Source organism: Gobio gobio (assembly GCF_949357685.1).
Source record: "Gobio gobio genome assembly, chromosome: 10".
NCBI classification, from domain to species: domain Eukaryota; kingdom Metazoa; phylum Chordata; class Actinopteri; order Cypriniformes; family Gobionidae; genus Gobio; species Gobio gobio.
This window is the reverse complement of record NC_137116.1, coordinates 49,413,500-49,433,084: the sequence shown is the minus strand read 5'-3', so window position 1 is coordinate 49,433,084 and position 19,585 is coordinate 49,413,500. Positions and strand designations below refer to the sequence as shown.

Below are 19,585 nucleotides of genomic sequence, written 5' to 3'. Positions count from 1 at the left end.
CAGGCAGTGCATATGTGCTGTATCCAGCGTGGTTAACATTCTAGCCTTCAGAGGCGAACGTGTGCAGAGAACACAGTGAGTGTATGTGAGTTTCCAGAAAGTGAAATCACGCTGAATGAGTGTCAGCTGACTTTGGTCACAGGACTTTAGGGAGAGCATCTCACAAAAACACCCGATCAGGGCAAGACTTCAGATTCTACAGGCACTAACCCACTCTAACCACCTCTGAGCTGCTAATGTCTTCTCTGTGTCACTAATTCAGCTTCTCCAGATGATGCTCATCTCCTTTTCTTTTTGGAACGCTGAGCCTCTGTTGACCTGTCGTCCCCTGAGTTCTTTGTTTTATAAGAGCGTCCATTTTGTTCATTTTTGATGTGCATCGTCTCCTCAGTGTGTTTACCTGTGTGTGTGTAACTTTCTATGTGTTGGGGTGATTTGACCTTTAAGCTCCATGTTTTATGTGTTAGTGATTCTTCTTCATGTTGGTGACCTCAGTAAGTGAATTTCTTCTGACCGGCCCTATGTGAGGGCAGTATGTGGTGGTTTCAGCGGGGGCTGTGTGCTCTACCCGTGGCTCTGGTTATCTGGTCATCCGCTACGTTCCTCATCTCTTATGCCACAGCGGTGGCGTTGGGCCATGCCGACCTGCTTGTTCCATACATAAGGTAAGATCCTGAAAGATTACTGCTTTTTCAGTTTTATCAGATGTCTAGGATTCATGCATCATTTAAAGGGATGGTTCAATTCTGTCATTTACTCACCCTCAAGTTGTTCCAAACCTGTATGAATTGCTTTCTTCTGCTGAACACAAAAGAAGATATTTTGAAGATAGTCCATAGTATGTAAGTTAGGTTTCCGACATTCTTCAAAACATCTTTTTTTGTTTTCAGCAGAAGAAAGAAATTCATACTAGTTTTGAACAACTTGAGGGTGAGTAAATAATTACATAATTTTCATTTTTGGGTGAACTATCCCTTTAAGTTTTTAAAATAGTCATTTTTGGAAAGCAACCTCATTGAAGTCGATACTTTCATTTTGAAAATGTTACAATAACTACATTTTAATGTATTATTTACTCATTTCATTTACTTACTGTTTTATTTTCAAATTGTTAAATAAAAAAATATTCAAACAAAATGGTTTCAATGGTTTTTGCTATAAAAAATGCTGGGTTGTCTGATAAATGCCAAATAGACAAACCCATCCCTTTTTAATTATTTCTTTAAACCCAACAGTTGAGTTTGTCTTTATTTGACCCAAACATGAAACAACCCTAGAATAATTACCTGGAATGTATAGGGTGACAAATCATGCATTTTATATAGTATAACAGTGTTTCCCAACCTTTTTTTCAGTCATGGCACCCTTTGAAAATATTCTCCATTTTGTGGCACCCCCTCGCATACGTTACGCTAGGGGTGTAACGGTACAGATTGCTCACAGTTCGGTTTGTATCACGGTTTTAGGTTCACGGTTTTAGGTTCACGGTTTCGGTACGGTTCAGTATTTGCTATGGAAAAAAGGACTACTGTCAAAAAAAAAATAGTAAGAACAAATAATTTAAATACAAGCAGCAGCACAAATAAATACGATTAATAAAATAAACTACGCTTTTCAGGTACGTCTAACATTAATTTTCAGGTACAGAAATTGATCAAATGTAAAATAACATTGTATATTTGACTGTATAATTACAACCCCAAATCAGAAAAAGTTGGGACAGTATGGAAAACGCAAATAAATAAAAAAAGAAGTGATTTCTAAATTTACTTTGACTTGTATTTCATTGCAGACAATATGAACACAAAATATTTCATGTTTTGTCTGGTCAACTTCATGTCATTTGTAAATATGCATCCTTTCCTGTCATTCAGACCTGCAACACATTTCAAAAAAAGTTGGGACAGGAGCAATTAAGGGCTAGTAATGAGGTAAAATGGTTAAATAATGATGTGATTTGATACAGGTGATGTCAACAGGTTATTGTAATTATGATTTGGTACAAAAGCAGCATCCAAGAAAGAAGATGGGCAGAGGATCGCCAGTTTGCCAATAAATACGTGAGAAAATTATTGAAATGTTTAAAAACAATGTTCCTCAAAGAAAGATAGGAAGAGATTTGGATATTTCACATTCAACAGTGCATAACATAATTAAAAGATTCAAAGGAATCTGGAGGAATTTCAGTGCGTAAAGGACAAGGGCGCAAGCCTAAGCTGAACAACCGTGATCTCCGATCCCTCAGGCGGCACTGCATCAAGAATCGTCATTCATCTATAAGCAATATCACCACATGGGCTCAGGACTACTTTGCCAAACCTTTGTCAAGTACCACAATACGTAGTTACATCCACAAATGCCAGTTAAAACTGTACTGTGCCAAAAGGAAGCCCTATGTTAACAGTGTCCAGAAGCGCCGTCAACTTCTCTGGGCTCTGAGGCATCTGGGATGGACCATCACACAGTGGAAACGTGTACTGTGGTCAGATGAATCAGTATTTGAGGTATTTTTTTGGGGGAATGGACGCCGTGTGCTCTGGACCAAAGAAGAAAAGGATCATCCAGACTGTTCCCAGCAACAAGTCCAAAAGCCAGGGTCTGTCATGGTATGGGGTTGTGTCAGTGCCCTTGGCAAAGGTAACTTGCACTTCTGTGAAGGCACCATTAATGCTGAAAAGTACATAGAGATTTTGGAGCATAATATGCTGATTCAAGAAGACATCTTTTCCAGGGACGTCCATGCATATTTCAACAAGACCACATTCTGCACACAATACAAAGTCCTGGCTGCGGAGGAAGAGGGTACGGGTACTTGACTGGCCTGCCTGCAGTCCCGACCTGTCTCCAATAGAGAATGTGTGGCGCATTTTGAAGCGCAAAATGCGACAACGAAGACCCCGTACTGTTGCCCACCTTAAGACTTGTTTGCAGGAAGAATGGGACAAAATTACACCTGAAACACTTCATCACTTGGTGTCTTCAGTCCCTAAACGTCTTTTAAGTGTTGTGAAAAGGAATGGAAACATTACAAAGTGGTAAATGCTTTACTGTCCCAACTTTTTTTGAAATGTGTTGCAGGTCTGAATGACAGGAAAGGATGCATATTTACAAATGACATGAAGTTGACCAGACAAAACATGAAATATTTTTTGTTCATATTGTCTGCAATGAAATACAAGTCAAAGTAAATTTAGAAATCACTTCTTTTTTTTTTTTTTTGCGTTTTCCATACTGTCCCAACTTTTTCTGATTTGGGGTTGTAAAATTATTAATCCTATTAAACTTACAAAAGCTATTCAATCAAGAGCAGTGAGTGATGTCCTTGTCTTTTGCTGTTTGACATTAAACAGACAGCAGTAAAGGCTACTGCCCCTTTAAGACCTAATGCACGGATATGCGTCGTCTTTCTCGACTGTATAAAGTTTACTTAAAGGTCCCATGGCATGACAATTTCATTTTATGAGGTTTTTCAACATTAATATGAGTTCCCCTAGCCTGTATATGGTCCCCAAGTGGCTAGAAATGTTGATGGGTGTAAACCGAGTTCTGGCTGTCTCTCTCTGCCTTTGAGAAAATGAGAGTTCAGATGAGCTGATTTGGAATTTTCCTGTTATGACGTCATACCAGGAAAGGTTACCTCCCCTTCCTCTGCAAAATAATTTAACACTCATTTCAAATGCAAAGGTGTCAGCCAATCACAACAGTGGGCGTTTTCACTGAAGTCCCACAGCAGACACGCCCCTTGAAACAAAGCATTCAGCCAGAGGGGTAATAACAGTATAGAAAAAATGCCTTTTTTTTCTAAATTATGACATTTTTTGATGTAAAAATCATACTAACAATATAAGTATACCTTAGGAAACATTATAAAGTAATAGAAAAATGCCATGCCATGGGACCTTTAAGGCATATACAGACTATGTCTGCTAGAATACTCATAAAGATGGACATGTTGACATACTTTTTGTGTGAGTTTGTCCTTTCAACAGCAAGACTTGAAAGAGAACTCAATATTTGCGCGCTGTGAGACGTGAGCGCGCTTTCGGATGAGTGTACAGAGACACATTTTCTCATTCGCGTCTTCTGGCACTACTAAAATGACTGGTCAATTATTTGAAGGACTTTTACACGGCACCCCTGCTCTCGTCGCGGCACCCCGGTTGGGAAACACTGTAGTATAATATCCCTTTTAAGAGTTTGATGGCTGTAGATCATAGACATTATGTAAAACACCACCTTTTTCTTCCAGAATTAGTAAGATTCAAAATCTTTTTTTATTTTTATTTCCATCATCAGTCATACTGTGCTTTTATCATTTTGTTTGTAGTGACACGGGCACTGAGGTTCCTGAACGCTGTGTGTTTGGCTTCATGCTGTCAATCTCAGCTTTCCTGGGTAATAATAACTTTCAATAATGTTCTTGTAGCTGAAGTGTGTTTGCAGAGCAATATTTGACTGGAAATATATAAATATGTCAGTTACGGCTCGGTAGATCTAGCATTCCTGCCTGCTTTTAATCAGACACCGAAATAAAGTAGTGCATAAGATTGCATTTATTTGAATGAATGAATTATAACAGTTATTTGAATTCATTATCGAGAGAAATGTGTTAATTACCTGCATCTGTTCAGCGTCTCTCAATTAAAGGCATAGTTCACCCAAAAATGAAAATTAGACCTTGATTTACTCACCCTCAAGTCATCCTAGGTGTTTATGACATTCTTCTTTCAGACGAATAATTATATTAGAGTTGTATTAAAAATGTCCTGGCTCTTCTAAGCTTTATAATGGCAGTGACTTGTTGGGTCATTTTTGAAGTCCATAAAAGTGCATCTATCCATCATATAACTGCTCCACACGGCTCCGGGGGGTTAATGAAGGCCTTCTGTAGCGAAGTGGCGCAATTGTGTAAGAAAATAGCCTAAAATAACTAGCTTCTGGCAGTCAGCGGTACGCAAGTCGAGTACGGCGAAAGAGTAACCCTTGACGCATGTGACGCAAGTGCGGAGGATGGAGCAAAACAAAACACCGGTCATGAATTAGAGTCTAAAACAAGATTTTTTAAAGAGAAATGGCAGAGGATTTCGATATAAGAGAAGAGGGGCTTGAGTTTGTTGCCCAGAACTATCCGCGAGAGGCGTCAAAGCTTGCAATGCTTCTATACATCGCGTCAGGGGTTACTCTAGTCGACTTGCGTATGACTATCCACCAGAAGTTAGTTATTTTAGTCTATAAAGTTTTAAATATGGACTTTTTTCTTACACAAACGTGCCACTTCGCTTCAGAAGACCTTTATTAACCCCCGGAGCTGTGTCAAGCAGTTATATGATGGATAGATGCACTTTTATGGACTTCAAAAACGAAACAACTCACTGCCATTATAAAGCTTGGAAGAGCTAGGACATATTTTAATTTAACTCTGATTGTATTCGTCATATACACCTAGGATGACTTGAGGGTGAGTAAATCATGGGGTAATTTTTATTTTTGGGTGAACTAACCCTTTAATATTGCAGCTGTAAGTTAAATTAAGTTTAAAACCAGCTATGTTACCCCCTTGTTGCTGAGAAATATAATAGCGGTTCAGAAGCAAAGCTATTTTAATAATAAAAGTTGCAGGGCAGCGTTAATGCGTTTCTGTGCTCCTGAATGTCTTTGTTTTTTTACTTTATTCAGTGCCACGAGAACAAGAGGTACATACTAACATTATCACATTAACATTAGCTGCCAGGAAATGGAAAAAAACATGTTTTTTTGGTTTTAGTTTGTTCCAAAGGATTTACATAAAATGTAAAGTCATTCATAAAATGTGAAAAATTTGGTTTACACAGATCCCACTTCCTTTTATGTGTATGGTATTTCCCTAATAAAATAAATAACTGTATAATATGTTGTTTTTTACACTCCAAATTGTCATTGTGAGGAAAAAGTTCTATCACTTCAGTTTTCCAATGAGAAAGGTTTCTAAATCTTTCCAAAATAATCTTGAGTAAATACATGTAAAGTAGTTTCTTTTTCTAGGGCACAAAATTCAAAGGTATATGAAATATTGAGCTTGCATCTTTCCAATACGCTGAGCAGTATAATTTCTGGGAAGTATTTTGTAAGACACTTCCTTCATTTTTTTATTAACACAACGTTTTGGGCAATTTCCACTCCTAAATGTTTCTTTGCTTCAATGAAAACAGTTCATTAATATAGAACAGTGATTAACCTGACTTGGAACGGTTTGATTGCACACCTTACAGCCAATCAGAATCGAGTATTCAGACAGACCATTGTATAAAATAACTTATGGTTAATATAACGTTATGCCTTTTATTTGAAATGTTAGTATGTGTACAGTCCAATGAGTACTGTATAAGGGAGAGCATTGATAATTGTAATACTTTTAGGTTTTTATTCATTTATTCAGAAAGTGTTACACCTAAAACTTTGAAATGTTGCCTCAAGCTCAATTTTAACATAATTGGGTCGGATACAAATTAACTCAAATTTATAAAGGCAGATGTTTTCATTACACTGTTGCTTTGTAAATGGAAAAAACTTACAAAATGAATTATTTTGATACAAAATTATTCGGATTACAACTTTTTTTTTAAATATCGCAACCAAATCAGACCAAAAACAACATATGTAACTTCTAAAGGTGAGAGAACTTAAATGATGTATGTTTGTTTTGTTTTTCTTCGTCAAAAACCAAGACCAAAGGTGTTTAAATAAATGTCATTGTGGATATTTGGGGAGGATGTAGAGGACTATATCATTTGTGTGTTTGCAGGGTTGGGCACCATGTATGTGCGATATAAACAAGTCCAGGCTTTGATTTCGGCCTCTGAGTCGGGCTTACAGCTGCTGAACTACACAGGCCTTCTGATGGGCGTCTTCAGCACTGTAGGGATGTGTGTTGTGGCCAACTTCCAGGTGAAACCCGATCATTCTATGATCTGTCTGTTTAGTATCGTTTCTCTGAAACTGTCAGTGTAATGCCTTTTCTATTCTTTCAGAAAACAGATATGATATCCATCCACCTTTTGGGGGCGGGGCTGATCTTCGGCCCTGGGACGTTGTATATCCTGGTTCAGACCGGCATGTCCTACCGCATGCAGCCGCGTTTCCACGGCAGAGAAATTCTATGGGCACGTGTGGCTGTGGGAATGTGGACGCTCATTAGCATAATCACACGTATCCTTTTTCTCAATATATGATTCTCTGTTGTGTCAGTACTCTTATACCTGTTGTGCTTCTTTGACTAAATCTGTGTCAGTTTTCATATCCTCTGTGTTGATGTATGATGACCTGCCTGGTGTGGATGTCACTAACAAGTTACACTGGCGGCCAGGAGAGAGAGTAAGACAGATGATGTGCTTTACTTTTAATATTTCAAATATAGTACCCATATGCATAATTTGCCTATAATGCAAATTTATATTTGCCAAAATATGCAGTCTACAACAGAAAAACTATGCACCGCATTTGACGTGACACTGGAATTCCATTTCCGGTTTGATTAATTAACCAGAAGTAAAACATTTTAACGTTTCCTTCTTGGCTTGTCATTTGATTGGCCTGCCACATATACACAGATGAGCCAAAACATTATGACCAGTCACAGGTGAAGTGACTAACTAGGCCACATATCAAGGTCTGGGTAGATTAGATGGGAAGCAAAAAATCAGTTCTCGTAATCAACGTGTTGGATGCAGGAGAAATTGCTTGTGGGTTGTGGGACCAATAGTGGTCAGAGGAGGGATAAACCACGAACTGGCGACACGGTATCGGGCGCACAAGGCTCATCTATGCACGAGGACAACAATGGCTATCCAGTCTGGTCCGAGCCAACAGAATGGTTATGGAAGGAATGGGGTACAACCAAATGGCAACCTCCCGCAGTTTCTCTTGAAGCCAATACGGAAGTGACATATACTCCAATTCATCGACTGGCCACTAGGGACATGCTCCAGAAGGGAGCAGAATCTCATTGAGCTCCATGTTAAAATGCCCAACTTTACAGCAGAAAAACACATGTTTACAGCCTGGTACAAATTGTGGTTTTGGTCTATACGGCTAATTTTGCCCTTCATGACAACTGTGAGGGGGGTGAATTTTTTTTAAACTCATTCTTTTACATTATATAAAGCATTAAAGTTCTGCATAATTAAGGGCGTGGACACTTTGAGTGACAGGTGGATAGCCATTTATCTGCTGTCTGTTAGTCATCGCTTCACTTCAGCTCCGCCCACGTCCCGCCTTTTTGCCCATTTTCTGTTATCCGGGAGTGACACGCTGCCAAGATGGCAACTGCCATCTAATCCCTACTTTACGCTTCAAAACTGCTCATCAGAATCCTATGGGTGACGTCACGGACACTACGTCCATATTTTTTTACAGTTTTAAAGTCTATGGGTACAACACACAGCATTTCTGCATATGGGGCAGACCTATCGGAGTGCCTATGATTATCCCTGTCCACCATCAAAAGCACCTACAATGGGCATGCGAGTGTTGGAACTGGACCTTTTGAACAGTGGAAGAGGGTCACCTGGTCCGATGAGTCCGGTGTTCTTTTACATCAGGTGGACGGCCATGTACGCATATACCTGGAGAACACATGGCACCAGGATGAACTGTGGGATGACGGCAAGCTGGTGGAGGGAGTGTGAATGCTCTGGGCAATGTTCTGCTGGGAAGCCCTGGGTCCGGCAATTCATGTGGACTTAGGTTTGACATGTGCCACTTACCTAAACATTGTTACAGACCAGGTACACCCCTTCATGACAATGGTGTTCCCTGGAGGAAGTGCCTTCTTTCAGCAGGATAATGCTCACTGCACACATTGTTCAGGAACAGTTTGAGGAACATGATGAAGAGTTCAAGGTGTTGCCCTGGCCTCCAAATTCCCCAGATCTCAATCCATGTGAGCATCTATGGGATGTACTGGACTGACAAGTTCGATCCACAGGGCTCCACCTCACAACCTACCTGACACATCTTGGTGGCAGATACCACACATCAGCTTTAGAGGTCTTGTGTAGTCAATGCCTCGACGGGTCAGGACTGTTTTGGCAGCATCTGGAGGTTTTGGCTCATCAGTGTGTATATAAGTGTATGTCTATGTGTAATATATATATATATATATATATATATATATATATATATATATATATATATATATATATATATATATATACATACATACACACACTCACTTAAAGGATTATTAGGAACACCTGTTCAATTTCTCATTAATGCAATTATCTAATCAACCAATCACATGGCAGTTGCTTCAATGCATTTAGGGGTGTGGTCCTGGTCAAGACAATCTCCTGAACTCCAAACTGAATGTCAGAATGGGAAAGAAAGGTGATTTAAGCAATTTTGAGCGTGGCATGGTTGTTGGTGCCAGACGGGCCGGTCTGAGTCTTTCACAATCTGCTCAGTTACTGGGATTTTCACGCACAACCATTTCTAAGGTTTACAAAGAATGGTGTGAAAAGGGAAAAACACCCAGTATGCGGCAGTCCTGTGGGCGAAAATGCCTTGTTGATGCTAGAGGTCAGAGGAGAATGGGCCGACTGATTCAAGCTGATAGAAGAGCAACTTTGACTGAAATAACCACTCGGTACAACCGAGGTTTGCAGCAAAACATTTGTGAAGCCACAACACGCACAACCTTGAGGCGGATGGGCTACAACAGCAGAAGACCCCACTGGGTACCACTCATCTCCACTACAAATAGGAAAAAGAGGCTACAATTTGCACGAGCTCACCAAAATTGGACAGTTGAAGACTGGAAAAATGTTGCCTGGTCTGATGAGTCTCGATTTCTGTTGAGACATTCAGATGGTAGAGTCAGAATTTGGCGTAAACAGAATGAGAACATGGATCCATCATGCCTTGTTACCACTGTGCAGGCTGGTGGTGGTGGTGTAATGGTGTGGAGGATGTTTTCTTGGCACACTTTAGGCCCCTTAGTGCCAATTGGGCATCGTTTAAATGCCACGGCCTACCTGAGCATTGTTTCTGACCATGTCCATCCCTTTATGACCACCATGTACCCATCCTCTGATGGCTACTTCCAGCAGGATAATGCACCGTCACAAAGCTCGAATCATTTCAAATAGGTTTCTTGAACATGACAATGAGTTCACTGTACTAAAATGGCCCCCACAGTCACCAGATCTCAACCCAATAGAGCATCTTTGGGATGTGGTGGAACGGGAGCTTCGTGCCCTGGATGTGCATCCCACAAATCTCCATCAACTGCAAGATGCTATCCTATCAATATGGGCCAACATTTCTAAAGAATGCTTTCAGCAACTTGTTGAATCAATGCCACGTAGAATTAAGGCAGTTCTGAAGACGAAAGGGGGTCAAACACAGTATTAGTATGGTGTTCCTAATAATCCTTTAGGTGAGTGTATATATATATATACCTGGGAAGATAAATTGGCCAGGCCCAAAATGGATAAACATTAAGCATTTAATTGTCTTACAAATTAGTGGTCAAGAAATTAACAAAATTAAAGCAAATGCACTACATAAAAAGCAACTGTTGTCTCAGAAAAATATCAAAGACGGAATGAAGTTTTTGGCAGAAAATGGGAAGTGGTGATGCTCCAGAGTGATATCTTCAGAAATCTGCTGAGAAATATAATACCAGCTGCTGGTATTGGTGAGCTACTTCACCGTGACAAGTCATTTAATGCTTTGGAGTACAGGAGAATATTGCAGAATGCTTCCCACAAATGAAAAGTTGTTATCTAAAGAGGAATGATCAGAGGTTATTCCAAATTGCAAAGACAGCCAAGAAGTGGCTCGAGTCCATCTGGCTCACGTTTTGGCCTGGTCAGAGTCCAGATTTAAAACCAATAGTGAATATTTGGTCTCACATTAAACATTTTTCCAACTACTCGTGTTTGAAGCCATTAGCATTGGGTGGAACAACACTTGACTCTTCTTCCTGTCAAAAGCTGTCTGTAAATTGAGGAAGACTATTCCATGATAAGTTACTTTATCTACAGTATTTGTGCAATTCTTGCTAATTCCCTGACCAATGATTTGTGATTAAAATGGTCAAGACCATTCAAAAACCACTGAATATTTTGCCATAGCCTATATGGCTTGGGCCATTTTTCTTACATTTTTTAAATTGCAGCTCTGCAGCATTGCTAATGGATTTGTGTGGATGTAAATGTAAAATATACTGTATTTTAGGGTTTTATACCGCACCAGATCAGTGCTGCAGCAGAGTGGTCTCTGGCATTCTCCTTCATCTGCTTTTTCTTCACGTACATGCGTGATTTCCAGGTATGATCTTGTGGTTCATAAGTTCTTATACAATTTAAACATACACACAGTATGTTACATGTAAAATTCTGTATATTTTTGTCCATTTTTATACAGTTTAGCATAAAGTTTGCCACCTGTTTGAGCCTTGTTTTTGTCCAGAAAATCACTCTGTGGGTTCAGCCTGTACTTCAGAGTAACCATCTCTACGATTATCCTCGCTATGAAGAGAGAGAGCACGTGCATCACGAAGAACGATCTCCTCTACTGGCTGGGTCCATTTGACAGACACTCTGCCACCTTGCGTCCGACATCGAGACTATTGACGTGTATAAATATTTGACAAAAGCTTTATCAGCATAGTTACATCACAAATGTAAATGATGCAAAACAATCACTTTAAAGTAAGTGTCCTTTTAATTTTAGAATAAACTCGTTGCATATTTGGACATCTTTCAGTGCTTTTACAGTCATTTCTGATGATCTTTATGGAGATGAAATGTTTTATTTAATTTCATATCAGACTGAATCTGTGTGGTTTTCATTTAAAATGTATTTAGAAAGCATGTTTCCACTGGCTTAGTTTCTGTAACATTGAACCTTCTGGTCAAAACGTTTCTAGCTGAAACAAGCCGTACACACATTAAATACAGCAGCTTATCGCAAAACAATTACCCCGACACCCCAACAAGACCCCTACACAAATGACAAACAGCAGGAAAAGTCTGACAAACCGAACACAAGAACATAAATAAAAAAATAATCGGACATTTAAATCTATCTACATTCCTTAAAATTATTTTACTACTAGCTGATTTATTTCACACGAGATTTACAAGCAGGTACTTTGATGAGTGCTTCCACTAGTGTTTCTTGGCTTTCTCTCTCATCTTTTTCTGGTATTCTGCAATATTTCTGTCAAAAAACCCTGTAAGAAAGGACAAAATATTAACTATCAAGATATTTTATTATTATTCAAGATATTTTTTTTATATTGGAACCCTCCTCTTCTCAAGCAAAAGTAAGTATGGCCCATGTATAGGTATGAAACACTTCACAGGTCTTTTCAACCACACATATCATTATTTCAGTGTTACAAATATTCCCAGAAGTACTGGGATAAAAGTTTATGATGGGATATAAACACTGATGTCTAAGATCAAAATTTAGCTAATCACCTTTTGAAAGTAACTTATCACTTCAAATAACAATTGTATCGATTACATCTTTCCTGCAGCTCAAACAATAGAGCGGCGCGCTAGCAAAGCCCAGGTCATGGGTTCGATTCCCAGGGAAAGCAAGAACTGACTAAATGTAAAATGTGTACATACATTGAATGCATTGCAAGTCGCTTTGGATAAAAGCGTCTGTCAAACGCAGATGTAAATGTAATCGTTACGCAACAAGTGACTTAAAGGATTAGTTAACTTCAAAATGAACATTTCCTGATCATTTACTCACCCCCATTTCATCCAAGATGTTCATGTCTGTCTTTCTTCAGTCGAAAAGAAATACAATTTGTGGAGGAAAACATTCCAGGATTTTCCTCCACAACAATGACTTCCATGGCAACCAAAATGTTGAAGGTTCAAATCAATGCAGTTTCAAAAGAATGTCTTCAGAGTCTGCGCGATCCCAGACGAGGAATAGGGCCTTATCTAGCCAAACCATCGGCCATTTTCAAAATAAATTAAAAATAAATATACTTTTTAACCTAAATTGTTCATCTTGCACTGCTCTGCGATGTGCCAAAGATTACGCAATCACGTCATAAAGGTCACACTAGACGCATGCAGAAGTACCGCCCCAGTGTTTACAAAGCACACATGCGAAGACTAATGCATCCTTTAGCAAAAAAAAAAGGTACAACAACGATGACGGGACGATTTTGAAGTTGAAGATGGAGTGTTTTTTGGTAAAGGGCGTTTGTATTAGTCCTCGCACGTTTGCTTGGGCGGTACTTCCACCTACGTCTAGTGTGACCTTTCCGACGTGATTGCACAATCCTTGGCGCAGAGCAGCACAAGATGAGCAATTTAGGTAAAAAAGTATATTAATTTTTCTTGAAAATGACAGATGGTTTTGCTAGATAAGACCCTATTCCTCGTCTGGGATCCCTTCCTTTGAAACTGCATTGATTTGGACCTTCAACATTTTGGTTGCCATGGAAGTCAATGAGGGGGAGAAAAATCCTGGAATATTTTACTCTAAAAACGTAATTTCTTTTCGACTGAAGAAAGACAGACATTAACATCTTGGATGAGATCGGGGTGAGTAAAATTTCAGGAAATGTTCATTTTGAAGTGAACTAATCCTTTAAAAATGTATTTGTCATTGAATCATTCATTCAAGAGATTTGTTCAAAAATGCTGATTCATCCAGTAATGAAACAAATATTCATGAGTGAGTCATTGAATCATTCATTCAACACGTTTTATTTAATTATTCAGATTATTTAAACATTTTAAATAGAATGCTGCAATTAACATTTTGTCGGAACCTCTAGTAAATGACAAGTTATTTTGTTTAGTTCTCTTCAGAACCGTGATCTCTGTGATTCTCATTTTATCCAAAACCATGTGGCCTCTCAATTAATAGGTCATAAAAGTATAATAATTATAAAAGAACTATCAATAATGTCATGCATGTCAAACTACTAATTTTACGATCACTTTTAATAACAGTGAGCCAAAGGGTGCGTGTCTCACCTGTGCCTTCCTGAGAGGCGGGTCTCTGTTCCATTTCCTGAATGAAGAGGTCAAACATCTGCGTCTCTACAAACTTCTTTACAAATCGTCGCGTGCTCTTGGATTCTATAGATTTACAGAAATCTGTCCGCTGGAACTCGCCCTGCTTTTCTTTGCCATTCCGCACAATGTATTTAGCGTAATGGCCGACGGTCTTGATAAAGAAGGGCAGGAAAGCTTCTGGGACCACTCGGTTCAACTCCTCAAGACCTGAAGTGATAAATGACACAAATATATATACTTGGTTTAAATAACCGTGTGAGAAAAATAAACCAGATTTATACATTGTTCTGTGTGGATTATATCTGGTTTCTAGGGTTTATTTGTGTGGTGTCCGCTATTTTCAAAAGTAATATTAGTGTTTAAAGGGTGTCCAGAAATTTCTAACAGAGGTGCTGTGTTTTGTTTTTTCGCTTGTAACATTTTCTCGTTTTTTTTTTTCATAAAATGGCTTGTAAATATAATAAATATTAAATATGCGTTTTTAGGCTTATTTGTAAAAGGCTTGCTAGGATAACTTAGGCTTGTTTTGCTGTGGTAAGTAACTTATTTTGTTTTGTTAGACTCGGGTGCTGGGTTTTCTAGTGAGATCTGGCAATACTCTTTAGACCATGAGGGTATGCACGTGACGTCACCGTCGGCCGGAGTGACTTGCGCCCACTGAGTGGCAAAAACACTTAAGTGGCAGTGATGGTTTTCAGCGTGAATGCCGCTAAAACACATCTTAAATGGGAAAGAGCTTTGAGATGACTTTACAAATATATTTGACAAGAAATCTGAGGTATATTTTTACAGACTGCCGAAAGCTACAGAAAATAAAAGCAAATGGAATCGCTGCAATTACAGAAACAACTGGACTCCAGGCAGCAAAACATGGATTTGCAGTTATCATTTTGTAGGGGTGTAACGGTACACAAAACTGACGGTTCGGTACGTACCTCGGTTTTGAAGTCACGGTTCGGTACGAGTTCGGTACAGCAGATTTACAAAATTGCTTTTTATTTATTTTTTATATTTAACAGTGGTTTACTGGAGAAAAAAGTGTCCTTGAATGAATTAAATTATTTATTATTTTTAAATTATTATTATTATATAGGTTTATTTAACATGCATGAAATAATCAAGACATCACTAACAGGTTAAGTAGAATATAACGAATATAACGGCTAATATAGAGCATATATTTAGCGAAAGAGTTGATTTCTCTAGTGAATAAAATTCTGTGGACACTGAATGACTGCCTGAGGTAAATGTGATGCTAACGTTACATGACATGTTTAGTTCACAAGCAGTTATATTGACATCTTTCCGCAGTTGAAACACTGATTTAGTGATTACACCACATAAATACATGACAGTAAATTGTAATGTATCCTCAGCATACCTTCAGATCGTCATTCATGTTTATTCTTGAATCTTTAGTAACAGATGATCGATCGCCTTCACAGATGATCGCGTTCACGCGCGTGCGTCACATAGAGCGCCACATAGAGCGTCAAAACGGCATTTATCGTTTGAATTTCGTGATAAAATGGACTGAATACTTAATATGTTCGTGTGGGAACTCGGATTGAAGTATGTTCCGCGCTTACAACAAGCCGAGAGTGAACTGTTAAAGATTATTCATAACCGTTCGACGCCGTTCACAAATGATCGCGGTCAAGCGCGCACGCCGCGCGGCCACTTGAACTGTGTTTAGTGATCACTGATCAGTCACGCACATTAAAGAGCATCAAAACGTCATTTATAGTTTGAATTTCATGATAATATGGACTGAATACTTAATATGTTAGTGTGGGAACTCGGATTGAAGTGTGTTCCGCGCCTACAACAAGCCGACTGTTAACTGTTAAACATTACATTCATAACCGTTCGGTACACGCGTGCACCGTACCGGAAGCCCTGTACCGAAACGGTTCAATACGAATACGTGTACCGTTACACCCCTATCATTTTGTCATTTGTATCAACTATGCCCGTTGATCACGCCTCTTGTGCAGTAGAAAATACAGAACAGACTCCCCAGACCAATGTTCAGTCGTAAAAGATTGAGATTGGTCTGGTGATAGCTAGACAAAAATCATACCCTATATATTGCATTGATATATATTGTATTGACAACTCATCAATTCAATATTTACCATCTTATATTCTGCATGATTGGATGTTATACAAGTTTTAGGGCTGGACGATACGAAAATCTACAAAATGCTGATATAAGTGATCACCCGGAAAGTGATGTCAATGCATATCCTCCTTTTTTGCAATATTTGTTAATTCATGTCTGTAGCACAAACAATGGAATTTTACGCGCCACCATCCACGCTGATTTTTTTGTTCATTGCGTGTGTCACATGACAAATGAACGAAAGACTCGGGGTTGAACTAGTCATACATGTTTTTCATCATTTATCTTTAGCTGCTTTATAATTATTTTCTAACTTGAAATATGATCAAAGATCGCGTATTTGGACATGTTCAGAGAATTTGACTATTGGAAATATAACTCTAATGAACGAAATTGCTTGAATAAAGATCAGTTTATTTTGCTGAATGACAAAAATCAAGTCAGTTAAATAACCCGGTCTTCACATGTAGAAGTGATTGAGCACTTGAATGGTCCACAAGACGTCCATTAGATGGGCCGAAAAATGTCCATCCGAGCTAATACTTAGCTGGCAAAGTCGGCATGAATGTTGCGGTAGTGTTTTCTTCCCTGTTGTGACTTGATTTTGTCCATTGGAAATTGATTGGATCATTGGATGGTTGTGATTTGCTATTGCTGCGATGTCACGCGAGTGACCGGATGTCCCGCCCTCACACCAGTAAGAGTGAGGGGAAGTTATTTTGATTAATGATTATGATGGCATATGAATGTGCACAGATAAATAATTTATAATAAATAATGCAATATTCCATAAAAATAAGAATAGTCAATCTTGACTTCATGGTGTCGTATGAGCAATGAGAGAAGAAAAAAAAAAAAAGCTTGCCTAAGCAAACTCCACTAAATATAAAGTAGAATACAAAAAAGTGACTTACTTGATTTCTCATTTTTGGCACTGAGGGCCTGCTTGATTTCGTCTTTGAGTTTGTGAGGTAATATTGTGTCCTCATCTCCCATCTGTTTGGAGAAACATTTCAACAACAGTCACACCCACACTACATTCATCAGTCCCTTTTCATGGCAACAAAATAAAAGATGTCCTCTAAAATGGGAACATGAACTTACACACTTGATAAATGTCTCCTTCCTGCCTTCTGACAAGTCAACAACAAGCAGCTGGTGAGTAGATGAATTCATATGTCAGCTTGCAGGGTTTGAAATGTAAATAGCTTATAATGTTTTAACTGTGTCGGGAGTCTGGTCACTCACCTCAGTCTGGTCAGTGACCTGATCTGCGAAGCGTTTCTGGACACCCAGCAGATATGGTGTGGGTGCCATGATGACGTCGATTAGGATCTCGGGAACGATGGAAATGAGCGTGTGCTGCCAGATGAACGGATGCAGGAGAACAGCCACTGCGTGGATGACCTGAGATAATGTCCTGCAGACAGATCGTATGGGTTTGATCAATGTTATACATATAAATCGAAGCAATACCTAAAACCTGTGTGCGTGTGTGTGCATGTATGTTTGTTTAAGTACCCAAGCTCCTCAGCGATAAAGATGATCCTCCGCTCAAGTACAGCAGCTGCAAAGACCTTGAGCACTGCCTCATCTGACAGGCATCTGAACAATGTGCTGAAATCTACATGCTCCAGCCAGGAGTCTGTCGGACGAGTCAAACTGATGATCTATAGAGAGATAAATGTATACTTTATTATAGGTAGATATTTTATTATAAAAAAAGAACTTTTAAGTGAGTGTGCAGTTATATTCTTTTTTAAAAAGGTATTTTTCCTTAAAGGGGCTATATGCAACTTTTTCCCCAAAATAAACGTAACAATAGCCTTTTTATTTTACCATTTATGACTCAAACATCTCCTGATGAGCATATTGACACCTTGTCCGCTCACAGTGGGTGCACCTATAAGCCTGTATCCTATTTTTCCTATTTTCTGGCGGGTCGTCTTTTCCCGCGCTGTCTGCGGATGTGACGTCACCACCGCTGCGAGAGCGAGCAGAAAATAAGAGCAGTTCTGTTTTTTGGCCACAGGTGTCAGTCGCGAGTTTAAATTTCAGAAAAACGCATATAGCCCCTTTAACGTGCACCTCCAAAAAGTTTGTTTGCTTCAATATTTTGTTAAAGGAATATATTTCATTAGGGATAACTAAAAGTAGTGATGCTACTAAATTAAGCGTTTTCTTTGTGACTGTGTTTGTGACTTTGTCTTACTGAGTGACAAGAGGCAATAAGAATCGGATTCGTCTTTAGAAAATGAGTTTGTTCTGATGGTTTACCCAATGAGCTACTGATTTATTTGAATCATTGCTAAATAATGTTTTCAATACAGTAATATAAATTGAGTTAGTTTAGTTGTATTTAGTGTAAAATGTTAACGCTTGATGTTTTCAGCATAACTGTTTTTTGCTGCGCTAAATACAACATTGATTTAAAAAAAAAGTTTTAAAGTAGCTTATGGATGGATGGATGCATGCATGGATGGATGGATGGAGAGACAGATACACTATATTGCCAAAAGTTGAGACGCCTGCCTTTACATGCATATGAACTTTAATGACATCCCATTCTTAATCCGTAGGGTTTAATATGGAGTTGGCCCACCCTCTGCAGCTATAACAGCTTCAACTCTTCTAGAAAGGCTTTCCACAAGGTTTAGGAGTGTGTTTATGAGAATTTTTGACCATTCTTCTTGAAACACATTTGTGAGGTCAGGCACTGATGTTATACGAGAAGGCCTGGCTCATAGTCTCCGCTCTAATTCATCCCAAAGGTGTTCTATCGGGTTGAGGTCAGGACTCTGTGCAGGCCAGTCAAGTTCCTCCACACCAAACTCGCTCATCCATGTCTTCGGACCTTGCTTTGTGCACTGGTGTGCAGTCATGTTGGAACAGGAAGGGGCCATCACAAAGTTGGGAGCATGAAATTGTCCAAAATGTCTTGGTATGCTGAAGCATTAAGAGTTTCTTTCACTGGAACTAAGGGGCCAATCCCAACCCCTGAGAAACAACCCCACACCATAATCCCCCTCCACCAAACTTTACACTTGGCACAATGCAGTCAGATGAGTACCGTTCTCCTGGCAACCGCCAAACCCAGACTCGTCCATCGGATTGCCAGACAGAGAAGCGTGATTCGTCACTCCAGAGAACACGTCTCCACTGCTCTAGAGTCCAGTGATTTGTAGGGGTGTCCCAATACTTTTGGCAATATAGGATAGATAGATAGATAGATAGATGATAGATAGATAGATAGATAGATAGATAGATAGATAGATAGATAGATAGATAGATAGATAGATAGATAGATAGATAGATAGATAGATAGATAGATAGATAGATAGATAGATAGATAGATAGATAGATAGATAGATAGATAGATAGATAGATAGATAGATAGATAGATAGATAGATAGATGTTATC

The 19,585-nt window shown here is 39.0% G+C and overlaps 2 protein-coding genes across 4 annotated transcripts in view; one reads left to right on the top strand and one right to left on the bottom strand.

The window, feature by feature from the left end:
* The first annotated feature begins 138 nt into the window (after nt 1-138).
* dram2a (DNA-damage regulated autophagy modulator 2a) lies at nt 139-12,068 on the top strand. The gene is made up of 7 exons (XM_079827197.1): nt 139-665; nt 4,328-4,395; nt 6,782-6,924; nt 7,008-7,185; nt 7,268-7,350; nt 11,218-11,310; nt 11,452-12,068. Exons 1-7 carry the CDS (start codon nt 535-537, stop codon nt 11,572-11,574), a joined length of 819 nt encoding a protein of 272 aa, XP_079683323.1. The 5' UTR covers nt 139-534; the 3' UTR covers nt 11,575-12,068.
* dennd2da (DENN/MADD domain containing 2Da) overlaps nt 11,691-19,585 on the bottom strand; it is a 24,706-nt gene continuing 16,811 nt past the window's right edge. For all 3 annotated transcript variants that reach the window (XM_079827195.1, XM_079827194.1, XM_079827196.1), the window contains 6 exons: nt 17,686-17,834; nt 17,413-17,584; nt 17,269-17,319; nt 17,079-17,160; nt 13,998-14,246; nt 11,691-12,217 (listed from right to left, as the gene is read on the bottom strand). In XM_079827195.1, coding sequence (XP_079683321.1) covers nt 12,153-12,217; nt 13,998-14,246; nt 17,079-17,160; nt 17,269-17,319; nt 17,413-17,584; nt 17,686-17,834 — 768 coding nt within the window. In that variant the 3' untranslated portion in view covers nt 11,691-12,152. The remainder of the gene's footprint in view (nt 12,218-13,997; nt 14,247-17,078; nt 17,161-17,268; nt 17,320-17,412; nt 17,585-17,685; nt 17,835-19,585) is intronic.